Raw genomic sequence first — 13,630 nt, 5'->3', positions numbered from 1 at the left:
AAATAGCTCGAAGGTCGTGGCGTCGCATAACTACTAAATAATAACATTGAAGACAAAATATGACCTTTTCTGAGCAGTTTTAGAAAGTTCTAGAGTGATATCTTTACTAGTGTAATACCACATGGTATTTTGTTAATATTGTTAAAATGCATATTTTTGTAAGAAGTTAATAAGTCTAGTCACTGATAGAAATGGCCAGATTAAACATTTATGAATATCGCTTTAAATCTTACTACTTAAAGTGAGTTTAAATATTTCATGTCAAAGTACAATGGGGAATTCAGGCTCTTGCCCCCCATTTGGGAGTTTGACCTCACCACATTCTAGAATCTGAAAACAACCGTCACCTTTGGCGAGATATGTGGCATTTTGCTTGAACAGTCTGTACCCTAACATAACCTCTCTTCCTCTGCTCCCAGAATGCACTAGTGTGTACAAGTGCTGTGCTTGGCCTCACCTCATTGGCATACACCCAGTGACTGTCCTTGGATGCCAGGTTGGTCTCCACAGCCTGCAGGAGAGGGCAGACAGAAAAGAGAGAACAGAGAGACAAATTTAAGTACAGGCAATTCATTGAGATTTAACAAAAAGCCCAGGTGAGTCGCCCCTGAGGTACCAACAGCGCCTGGAGTGTAAATCAAAAGGTCTTTGAGAGAGGGCGCCTGTTCAAAAGGGCCGAGGAGGAGAAATAAATTAAATGCATCTAAAGCCCACACAGCCTGAAGCGCACAGGGCCTGAAACACCACAGTCTTATACCTGCTGGGGCCATTCAAGCACAAAGCACAATTCAGCGTGACATTTTGCACTTGATTTAAATAAGCAGGCGCCGCCGTTAACAAGAAGAAGTTGTATTTTGACAGTTATGTTTCCACTTGGCTCACCTAAAATTATCATCACAACACAAGTGCATAATGGAGAACACTTCTGCAGCCAGCTGTGTTTAGATTTGACTGATTTAACAACAATTAGATAAAAAGATGCGAGTCATAAACATTAGCTAAACCATATGTGTGTTTTCAGCCACGCTACTGAAACTCTAATTGAACCCAGCATAAGCTTTATTACATGAACTATTATATAGTGCATAACAGGGGAATAGCATTAGTGATGAATATATCATTTTGGATCATTTACTATTGTAAGTACCTGGCTTAGGACTCATTTGAATATATTTCATTTAAAGGCCACATTATAGAATTATAAAATGAAAATGTAATGAGATTTTTAACCAGCTTCTAACATTGTTCCGTCATCAAAAAATCTGCCTGACATTATATTATACGTCATTCATTCTACTTTGACTTTCTCCCCTCTGAACCTCAAAAACACTACGGACCAAAATTTGCAGCTTTGTGACATCACGCTCAGAGATCTTCTGCGCTGTTTTTAGGTCCATAAATCATTAATCATAAATCATACAAAAGTAAATCAGACAGTGAATTTAAATAAAATATTTTGGTCTGAAGAAAAAAAAAATTTTTTTTTTATAATTTCCTTCTTGGCTTCATTTTCTAACCAAAGACAGTGTGTGATGTAAATGAGATGAACATGAATATTAAAATCTCTTATGTAATCCTCAGATTGAAATAGACAACTTTCTTCTAATGAAAACATGACTGACAGGTGCTTTCCTCTGACGGAAGGTCTTCTTGTTGTTCTGTGTTTTTAGGTCCATAAATCATCGTCAGAGTTCTGAACATTTCTGCCATCAAATCATGTTCATTTCAACAGTGGCTGCATTAGCATGTTGGGTAAAAGCAGCAGCGGCTTGTCCATCCACCCCGCCTGTCAATCTGTCAACTATACTACATTTTTTTTTGTCTAAAAACAATATTATTTATTCAGAAATATCTTATATTCTTATTAGTGTAAATGTGTAATATATATATATATATATATATATATATATATATATATATATATATATATATGATAATATATGATATTATTTGTGTGCGTGCCGTGCGGTCTGCTTATATAAGTTACAGTATCACTGAGATTTTTGTTTTGCTCTTTTCAATCTGATATTTTATAAAGCGTAAAATGTAATTTTATTTTAAATGTATTTTCTCACGAATGGTATCTGCCTCTAAGTCATTGTATTTTCATTTACAAAAGTGGAAATAAAGTGTGTTTACTTAATTAATTCAGTTGTACATGTGTATTTAAAAATATGTATCCATACAGTCAATGTTAAATATTCAATTTTGGACATTTAAAAAAAAAAAAAAACACAGTCATGTCAAATAGCGCCCCCTATATTTAACACCACCAGCCGCCACTGGGTAAAAGCTAGGTTTGTTTATTTCGGCTGTGTAATTCCCTCTGCTGCCAGTAGATGGAGCTTTTTGTAGACTGCTTTTTTTTCAAATTCTAAAACATGAGATGCCATACTAAAGTTACGCATGTTTAAGGACCAATAACGACAGAAAAAACACATAATATGTGTCCTTTAAGGAAACAAATAATTTCCCGGACATTCTACGTTTTTTTTTTTCACCTGTGTCATTTCTTTAACCAGTTTTCAGTTGCGAGTGGAAGAGTGGTTGGGGCATGTATGGTGATCATTACAAGCACGTTTTTGTCAAGCATCTTGTGTAGAGCCGACATAATTGCCCTGACAATTGTGAGAATGGAACACACATAGTGGTTCAAAGAAGAGCACTTTTATATAAGCACTATATAGAAACACATTGTTAAACCCTCACCTTTTCCAGGGCACAACACTTCCAACTGCTGTCTTATAATAGTGAAGGAAATCCTTGGCACTTTGATAATGTCCAATCATGTCTGAGGGATTCACATTTGTCTTTTATAGTATTTCAACTATGAGACAATCAGACTTTTTGAACGTAGTATGGCATTTGAACCAGCGTAAACTGGAGTAACTGGCTATGTACATTTGTTTGATCTCTCACTGCTAAAAGGATTTCTAGCATAGCAACAGCACTGAGCAGGCGTTCTTACATAAAGTATACATTGACGGACGTAGTGTGTGGGTGTAAATGTTCTGCGCCGGTCTCCCAAACGCAATGACCCAACAATATTGAGTACAGAAAAATAACCCAGAATGATTAGATTTGTTATTGTAAAGATCCTCTCCTTGTCAACAAGCGGCCGGCGTTTGCCACTTGACTCCTCTGTATATCTACATGCTCGCCGTCTAATTACTATCATTATCTCTTGTAAATGGCTCTAAAAGTGTTATGAAAACGGATGCCTTTAGAATACCTTGACAAATAGAGACTACGTCCTCGTGTCAATAATATGTGGGTGCAGCTGCCACACGATGTAACCTTGAAAAGTCATGATTTGATTTTAATGCCCCATCGTTTGTAGATTGATTTCATCAAGCTGCACGACAGCCACTGCTCCAGGAGTATTTACCTCCCCCTAACCCTAACCCTCAGAGTGGAGGAATTAAACCGAGAACATATGCTTTTAAAACGATGTTGAAACAGGAACGGGGATCAGCAGAGATGAATATGGGACGCATGACTCAGGATGTTTCTATTACCAGTGGATATTAAGTAATTGGAATGGCTTCATATTTTTCTAAAAATAAGTGTGGTGAATATGTGTACTTGATGTTTGTGTATTTCTGTCCTGCAGTGTGACTCAGTTCTACAACAGGAATAATGACGGCTTTTTACAAGAATTACACCGTATTCTGTGTAACTCTTGTAATTTTAGATATTTCAACATGTTCTGTGGTGTGACTTCACCTGTCACACATATAAATGATTCCTTCCAATTTTTGTGTAAATGTCTTTTTAATGTTGTGATTTTTGATGTCTCACCACAGGAACCAGTCTGGGTTATATATATATATATATATATACAATTTAGTGCTTTTTGTTACAAATACATAGCATGATACCGAACTTCATTCTGTACTTTTTAGATGATATTTTAAACTGATTACCGGTAGGCAAAAAATGGACTTCACATCAATTACACATATGTTTGTTTTTGTTTTTCAAATCCACTAATTTAATTTCTGAAACACATTTAAAACCTTAATGTTTTCTGTTTCTCCTATTTAAGTCAATTCTTCCAAACTCAAGATACAAAAGTAAATCAGACGGTGAATTTAAATAAAATATTTTGGTCTGAAGAAAAAAAAAAACTTTTTATAATTTCCTTCTTGGCTTCATTTTCTAACCAAAGACAGTGTGTGATGTAAATGAGATGAACATGAATAATAAATCTCTTATGTAATCCTCAGATTGAAATAGACAACTTTCTTCTAATGAAAACATGACTGACAGGTGCTTTCCTCTGACTGAAGGTCTTCTTGTTGTTCTGTGTTTGACAGTTAACCTTCTATGACCTGTGTTTTGTCAATATCGTATCTATAGTATTTATGCTGATCTCACTAGAGTTTGAAAATCTAAAGACAAATCATTACTTCAATACTTTATGGAATATATGTCCAATCACATTGAAACATGTCGAAACAGAGAGGACAATCAAAACATAGTGTCAATAGGAGATATGGGAAATATCACACATGTAAATACCAGATACATAAAATAAATTGTGGAACAAGTACTTAATTTTGTTACCAAATTAAAAGAATCACACAAAAATCTAAAAAGTACTGAAGTACTAATAGTTACTAACTGTTAGAATGTCAAATGAATTGATGTATTGCATATTTTTTTATTTTTTTTTTAAGTTTCAGGGCCGAAACAAGCAACTAAATCAAATTTTTCAAGGCAGTTTTATTTGTTGTTTGCTCAAAAACCTGACATAAAAACCTTTAGACATGATTAAAACTAAAATGAATCCCCCAAATCATATGGAAAGCACTTCTTCAAAAAAATCAGTGTACAGTTAAAACATGTAGTGAATTAAACAATAAACAATCCACTGTAAAATGTTAAATAAACATACTAAAATACAAAATTGGATCCTAAAATAATTTAAAGTATTTATAGACTGTGCACTCCACAACCACAGTACTTATGCAAAGAAGTATGTGCAGGGTGTGATAAAACAAGTATTGTTTTGTTCCATATAGAGCTAAAACAAGGGAGTAATAGTATATAACATTCACACTGTGCTATTATTGTGACCCATTTCCCACCAGCATTGAGTGGAACTTTTGACCTTGTACGCAAGCATACTAACCACCAATCTTGGCAGACAAAGCTGAATACCTCTGGGCCCTTCTGTAATCCATAACAAACATTAGCAGAATCCCATCACATGTGAGTAATGCATTAATTCACATTAGGATAATATCCCTTTCCACCTTGGATGCGATCTGACAATTGAAACTCTTCTCTGCCTTCAAGAACACCCTTGAAATTGAAATGACTTGACAGCTCCTTCAGCTGCAGTGCATTGTTCCAGACCCTCACTGTCATATTGCATAATAATAAAAAACAATGCAAGGGCCCGCTAGTGTACGGGTTGGTTAATGTGGACCAGCTGGGACGCTTTGTTCAGCCCTGGGCACGGCAGATACCAGCGCATGAAACGCCTGGGAGGCAGTCAACAGAGCGCGCGCTAACACTGACGACTTCAGTCACTTGAGCAACACAAAGCCTTGTTAAGCTCAGCTCTGTTTGTGATGGCCGTTTAACCTCGCTTTGTGCTTCCGCCTGCTGCAATATAGTGCACAGTGTGCCTGAAAGCCACTGGTATTTAAGGGGAAACAAAGGGGAAAAGAGCTGCTGGGGAGAATGGGGTTTGAGCTGGTAATATTAGATTACATTGCTGATGGTAGAAAACTCATGCTTTTTCTTAATAGTAGATTATGAATATTAATAATGTGTTACTTCAAAATAATATTACTCAAGCAGAAGTGCAACGTAGTGGTCCAAGAAATGAAGTTTGGGGAAACTGCTCATTATTATAATAAAAAAAGGAGTGGTGATCTCATTGGCCTCTGTAAGGCTGAGTAAGTGAAAGCTGGATTTAACCAATCACAGTGAAAGTGGATTTTCTGAAGAAGCAAGTTATTTTGTCTTCAAGGCAATATAAAGATGCTACATTATTATTCAGAAGGACAATGTCTCACTCTGCCAAACTGTAAATCTAGCCAGAGCCAACGCCCGGCGCTGTTGGGAGCCAAGCAGGAGTGGAATCATCGCAGCGCTTCTAAGTTCAAAAGATGAAGCAAACAGCATTTTTACAAACACATGTATGGATTGATGCGAACAGGTATAAACTCACACCACACTGCAAATTTCATAAAACTAACCAAGATTAATTCACTTAAATCTAGATGAAAAAGCTTACTTATCTTGTTTTGAGAATTTTTCACTCATTAAACACTAAATGTGTAAGATTATTAAGCTTATTTCAAGAAAATATATATATTTTTTCTTATTTAGTTTTTAAATCTATAATCTAGTAAGAATACATGCAAAACAAGCAGAACAAGTTTTCAGACGTTAAAAATAGGAGCCTTTCTTAAAACAAGAATATTTTAGGTACAACTTTTTTTTCCTAAAAATAAGAATGTGACATCCATAACATTTTAATATGCATTTATTGAATGCTTAGGCACATAATTTCAAAACCACTACAAATAAGGTAATAAACAGAACCCTTACAATATCCAAATCATCGTTAGTTTTTTACTACAATGACATCTTCAAGGTTATATTTTGTCATAACGTACACACAGCTGTTGAAATTGATTGGATAATATGATGTATAGTCAAGAAGTTTTTCAACATCTGTCAGTTCTGTTGTTTGCGCAAGGTTAGGTACAGCAATTTCATATGCAAGAAAATCTCTGTTTAAACCCATTGTTTCATAAACCTGGTATTCAAAGCAATATAACGCACAGTTAACAATGAAAATATTTTTTACAAGCCCAAAGGTGGGAATTGAACCATTTGCAGAGATGATTATCAGAGACCTATCACAAATGTATTTGTTACCATACAGAACAAGCCACTTCACCCTCACTGCATGTTGTACATTGTCCATCCCTAAGAAATCTCTAACTTTTGTTCTGACATGTTCAATATTAGCAACTTCTGAAACAGGACCCAATTCTTTCTCATGTAAAAAAATCGGGTGCTCGGTGCCTGCTTCATTTTGACAACATTCCAATAACTGATTGTGATTTACAAGGGACTTACACACATTCTTAAAGTTCAGTTTGGAAGACCATTGTTTAAAGAAACAGTGTTTAGACTCAAATCTCATGCACATATGCCTTATAACAGGTCCCAGAGACATCATCTGAGAAGGTAGACGCAGCATGTAATGTTGCTTTGGGATTATATTATTTTCTGGGAAGAGTTGTCTAAATAGCTTGAGATGATCTTCTATCATTTGTTTCAGTTTTAACACAGTTTTAACACAGTTTGTACAGACACAACATGGGCAAAAAGTATTTTAACAATTTCAATTAAATCCCAAATAAAACGGACATGGGGATTTTTCTCTACACTGTCCTAGAGGAATGGCAAAATCTTTATCAATATCAGCATTTGCCCAGATGATTGTTTGAGTTTATTGTCATTTGAGGCTAATGTAGCAACACTTATTGGAGAGGACTTATCACGCACGTCTACTGAAGAAAAAGGAAATGTCTGCATCGCTGCATTAAACATGTCCAACTCCAACTTTCCAGAGAGAATAAGGTATTTCAACACACACTTAATTTCCATAGGTGCTACACCTTCAAGAATAATGTGCATAATATCCTGTGGCATTTGCTCTATTAGATTAAAACCTGGAAAATCAACCTAATGTGTCGGTCCATTGTCCTTTTAGTGAAGCTCCTTTCATTAAAGTTTGTTTGCATTTCATCAAACATACACTCACAATGACGACATTTGCTGTATGCAAAACCAACTCCTTCCTTAAAACCTGCAAGCTCATGCTGGGCAAGTGTGTCACCGCACACAGCGACAACTGCACCAGTTAGGTGAAATTGCCCATTCACAGTATCAATATTAATTCCATTGTACAGCAACTTCAAATCCTGGTCTATTCTAGTTAATATAACATCTACCCCGCACTCATCAATGTCCTTTGCCTTCGCTATTGCAAGGAGTCGGATTGATGCAAGCTTTGACCTAAACTTTGGGTCTATGTTGCCTAAGGTGTAATAAAACATTAGTAATTTATTTACTGCTGCATGTGAGCCCAGTGGATTACAAATTTCAATCTCATCTGAGTACAGTATCACTTGTAAAGCAGATTTCTTTTTAGAAAACAATGGATGGGTTTTGAAAATGCTTCCATCATTAATGACATATACAAAACTGTCTTTGGGGCAACTTTGTGGACTGGTGTTGAGCATTTCAAATATTTTTGAGTTAGACAACAGCTCTTTAAGACTTTCAATAAGCGGGACATAGTAGAAACACTTGTTTTTGATTGCAAGAACCCTTGATTCTCCCTTTTTAACTCTACAGGCATACTTGGAAATGATAATCTCCTCAGGTGTGACAGGGTTACAAAGCTCCTGCATTGCTCTGTCCAGCATGTTCGCTGTGGAAAATACGGCAAAAGGATCTTGAAAGTGATCCAGTGTTGATAGAACCTCTTCTTGTAAATGTTCAATGTTGGAATGTCTTTCAAAGACAGTCCTGATGTTCTCTCTTAGGGAACTCAGAAGTGCCACTTGATACTGCTGGACGCCTGAGACAATGTTGTTGACGCTTCTCTGAAAAACATACAATCATGGAAAAAAATAATGTTAAAAAACAAACATAACATCTCAATAAAAAAAAAAAACATAACAAGGTAGACAACAAAATATCCTTCATCAAATGAATTAATACATTTTAATAATATACTCTCTTTGTTTAGTAAAAAAATGATAAAGCGTGTTCTTCATCTTTTCAACAATATAGGCCAAACAAATGAACTAAAAAAAATAACTAGCAGCAGCTATAGATGTATTGGCAAGAAATACAATTTGAATTATTAAAACCAGATTTTTTACCTGCTGTGTAAAAATCTGATCGTAAGTGCAAAATATTTACCTAGGTAATTTATTCTGACTGTTGCACATTGTCCTACTTTTGTTCTGAACTTGACTCTACTTTCTGTGGAACTATGCATAACCACATTTTTTTATACCTGCCATGCTAGTATCAAAATATAAGAATGGCCATGTTTTTATGTTTTTACATCACATTGACATGACTCCAAATATGCCTGGTAAAAAAACAAAAACAAACCTTACCTGAGATAGGTGGCATTGCTCCCGCACACCAATAGCAAATGCAGCAGCACATCTGGCAAGATCCATAGTTGCTCTTCCACTCTACAGAACGGGAAAAAAGTATTATAGTTAGTCCAGCATTACTATTCTGTAAAACCTCAATCAACCAAAGCCAATATTTTAATTTTGTAAACACCAATTTTAACCTGTCTACAAAAAAAAATGCCTTGCTACACCTGGTCATCATAACAGTGGGGGCGCGCGTTTTTATGTAGTTTATGCTAAATTAATCGTTGGGCCTGGATCATGCAAGAACCTGTACCTGACGCACGCAACGTTAAGAGGAGATGGAAAAAAGTTCTATGAGCACTGGGTAACCATGGTAACCATGCACTGCACGTCCAACCAACACCGTGTTGATGTGTTGTTATCCGAACACGTCATGACGATAACAATGATGGCGCACCTCTCTAGACCATTAATAATAATAATAATCTGAGGCTCATCGCAGGCCAGAGCACTCTGTGCGCAGTGACAAACACAGCATACGTACCAATGCAAACATGTAGCATAAATTTCATACAAATGGCCCGTTTTGGGGGTCTCCAGGAGAATTGTTACGCAAAGACATTTATTTACTAAAGCGTCTCGACTCGAAATACCGGATCAACTGTACTCCGTATTGCGCATCACGAATTAAGTAATCATAAAATCATAAATCGTTACATTACCTGATTCTGACATTGATCTTCCACCTCCACAAAACTTCCCGGTGGCTCCTGTTGCTCCAGCGTTGCAGATGAAGCAGACGCGGTAGATGGCATCTCCGCTCCGGGTACAGCGCGCACCTGCTCCGCCCCGTACCTTGTTTCGGTACAGTCTGAAAAAACAACTGTACCAAAGTTTTCTCGTCCTATGGCAGCTGCGTTGGATGTGGTGGTCAGCCATCCTCTTGGAGGGTTCCCAGTAGCTAAATAATGCGAATGCGTGCGTCGGAGATGGTAATAAAGGAGTTGAAAAGACGACATTCCTCGGCGCATCCATCCACTCCACAAATGACGCGGAAGTCTGGGCTCCGACCATGTGCAGTATTAATATAACTTAAAAGGGACCGAAGCGTCAAAGTAACAAATACGAAGCAAATCACACACCTCCAACAGGCCATGATATCCCAAAAGCAGAAAATCACTTTTGTAGATAAGTCTGTCGTGTCTTCTTCTCAAACCTGTTTGAATGCACGGTGGCAAAGGCGGTTAGCGCTCCTCCCAAGAAGGAGATCATGGGTTCGATTCCCGGACCAGACCAACATCACATGATCTCTCTGGGTGGAGTCTGCATGTTCTCCCCGTGTTACCGTGGGTTCTCTCCAGGTTCTCCGGCTTCCTCCCACCGTCCAAAGACATGCATGTGTTAGGTAAAATTGGTGACTCTAAATTGGCCCTAGTGAATGAATGTGAGAGTGAATGGCTGTCTGTAATGACTATGTCTCTGTGTTGGCCCTGCGACAAGTTGGCCACTGTCCAGGGTGTACCCCGCCTAAGGCCCGAAGTCACTGGGATAGGCTCCAGTCACCCGCGACCCCGAAAGGGAACAAGCGGTAGAAAATGGATGGATGGATGGAGAATAATCTGCCGCGCTAAATTTGGACAATACCAACAAACACCGTGGGATTATTAAAATAAGAAGGGGAAATAATGAACAACAGTGACCCGAAAGCGCATACAACAGAAAAACATAAATATATATGTATATGTATGTATATCATGTATATATGTATATGTATATGTATGTATATAAATGTATATCAAGCATGTTTTATAAAAAATGAAACAACGACATAGATTAATTTAGTTTATTTAATACATTTTGTCAGTGGAACATTCCGGCGGGATCAAGCGGAAGCGATGACTTTGACTTGGTGAAGACCACTCAATAAAGTTTATTTAGTAATGCAGTATTGTTACCATGTTTTATATATTGTACGTCCCATATAATATTATAAAAATTGCATGTATATTTTTGGAGATCGTAAATTGCAAGGTGGTATGAATTTGTACAAAATCAATGTTACACCCCCATGGCCATTTCCAAATGGTTGTGACCCAGAGCGATCTGCGCATGGATCTAATAAGCTTTATATTCTAGTTTTAAGATTTTCTACCTTAATTTGCTGCTTACAATTAGTGTTTTATGCTTAATTTTAGATAATTTAATTTGGATTGTTACTTAGAATAAGTGTTTTTAGCTTATTTTAAGAGTTATACACTTAGAAAAAAGTCTTGTTTCAAGAATTCTTGATAAGTAAAATTCACTTACCCTACTGGCAGATAATTTCACTTGATTCAAGTATATTTTCCCCTAAAACAAGTGTATTTTTCTAGTTTTAAGGTGGTGTAAATTTGCAATGCAGTTTGAACCAGTAATCAATATGTGAAAGTAACACTAATGGGGGTCTGATACACAATAACCCCACCCAGTAAGGGGTTATTGTGCAATTACTGTTGTCATCACATGCAATGGTATTTATTTATTTGTTTATTTTAACTTTATTATTTCACCCCTCCATCCCTTGTTGGGAAATGGGAGGTTTTGTCTATGGGAGTTTTTGTTTATAAGAGATCTTCTACTGAGAGTGTTTTTCAAACTTCCTATAAGTGATCTGTTCTTTTCTTCTGTATCTACCTCTGTATCTACCTGCGTTGCAACAATGGAATTTCCCCATGTGGGACAATAAAGGAATATCTTATCTTATCTCATCTTATCTTAACTATTTGAGTAACTGTCTGGACTCAACATGTAACGCAAAGCTGGAAGTGAATGTGATTGGAAAGACAAAACATCCAATAATGCGCAAAATCAGGTTTTTTCAATGGATCAACCTCAAAAATGACAAGGAAACAAAATCATCTCTATGTGCTAGCTATAGTATCACAAATGTTCAAGGCATTAAGCATTGGCAACATGGATTCAAACCACCCACATCTAGGTTAATGGGAGAATGCTTTACCACTAAGCCACCATTTGAACAACACCAGAATCAACAATCAATCGCTAACAGAAACCTATACAAAGAATACCTCATATTTTAGCAATAGCACGATAAAAGAAGTACAAAACCTTACAAAAAACAAAATCTATTGTGTTCGAGAGTGCTCTGACTTTATAGCAGTTACGATTAGCGATGCACAAATCGTACGGAATACATCTTCTTTAGCATTTTAAAAAGACGACATATGTTTGCACAGAGCCAGGCCCACCGAGACCAAAGAAATATGACAATTGTTCTGGTTTCTAGACCAAACAATTAAAGATCTAAAGCCTTAAAAGCCCATTTGAGACCTAAACGTTATCGACAGCACCGCAGATTCATTTTGCCTTTGTGTCTTTTTTGATTCAATCCAAAAAAAAAAAAAAAAGACGTAGCATTGACTGTTTTGGTTTAAAAAATAACGTTAAAATGGAGGAATAGGCAGGGGCTTGGAGTGTCATCTAAGGAATTTTCTGAGAGGACGGTGGCAGTGCTGTCAGTAATCAGAAACCACTGCTTCAGACATGTTTCTATACAGTTTGTACAAAGGAAGCCGAGCCGATGCCAAGTCCAATTTCAAACGCGTAACAGTTGAGATTGGAGAGAGAGAGAGAGGCCTGCGTTGTGGAAGAGCGTGGAGATGCAGCAGGAGAAAACAACAGGGAATATAATCTATCTGAGCACAAAGCCACCAATTCACTGTGTTATCTGAATCAATGTGCTAAGAGGGACCTCAAAAGCAAGTATGATGGATTTGCGTGGCGATGAAGGCATTTTAATTTAATTGAGCAAGGATTTTAACAGTTATTAATTAAATGTCTCACATCCAGGTCTGCACAAAACTAACTGTCCAGGCATCTCACACACACAAAACATGATTACAGTTCTGAAGAGTCTTTTCAACAGTTGGGAATTAAAATGGTTGTTTGTTGTTGTTTTTTAGGGAGACTGCCTGATTTTTGTACTAATTTGGGGGAAAGTTTACACGTTAACAAGAATAAAGCTTCACTTGAGTTCAAACTAAGACTATTACACTCTCATTTCAGTTTCCAGCTACAGACTAAAACTTTATCATTCAGGTGAGGAGTTGGTGAAGGACACTAGACAACAAATGTGCAACGTTTATCACTGTATAATAGGTTTCCACTAGAGAATGAATAGAGGATTGGTTGAATAACATGGCGACAGATAAGAATTACCTTTTTAGCAGACCTGGTTGAAAAAGGGTCTGATTAAATTAGTTGTGGTTGCTCTAATTACAGAAGACTTAATGCCAGGTTTTAATTTCATCTAGTGTCATCATCTATAACACTACCGCACATCTGTTTGGGTTAATAACAAGACAAGAAACTTATTATATATGACTAAATGAATGAGCACATAATTAAAATGATAATTTACAAGAAATAATTATCATTGCACAATGGACGGCTCCTCCAAATGTGAGAAACAC

At 36.8% G+C, this 13,630-nt stretch overlaps 1 protein-coding gene across 1 annotated transcript in view; it reads right to left on the bottom strand.

Moving 5' to 3' along the window:
- grid1a (glutamate receptor, ionotropic, delta 1a) overlaps positions 1-13,630 on the bottom strand; it is a 380,312-nt gene that overhangs the window by 70,218 nt on the left and 296,464 nt on the right. The window contains exon 5 of the mRNA XM_072436609.1: positions 458-511. Coding sequence (XP_072292710.1) covers positions 458-511 — 54 coding nt within the window. The remainder of the gene's footprint in view (positions 1-457; positions 512-13,630) is intronic.

The sequence above is a fragment of the Eucyclogobius newberryi genome, unplaced genomic scaffold (assembly GCF_026437365.1).
Source record: "Eucyclogobius newberryi isolate DKJ021-1_F unplaced genomic scaffold, fEucNew1.0.hap1 SCAF_8, whole genome shotgun sequence".
NCBI classification, from domain to species: domain Eukaryota; kingdom Metazoa; phylum Chordata; class Actinopteri; order Gobiiformes; family Gobiidae; genus Eucyclogobius; species Eucyclogobius newberryi.
The sequence above is the reverse complement of the archived record's forward strand: the minus strand, read 5'-3'. Positions and strand labels throughout refer to the sequence as shown.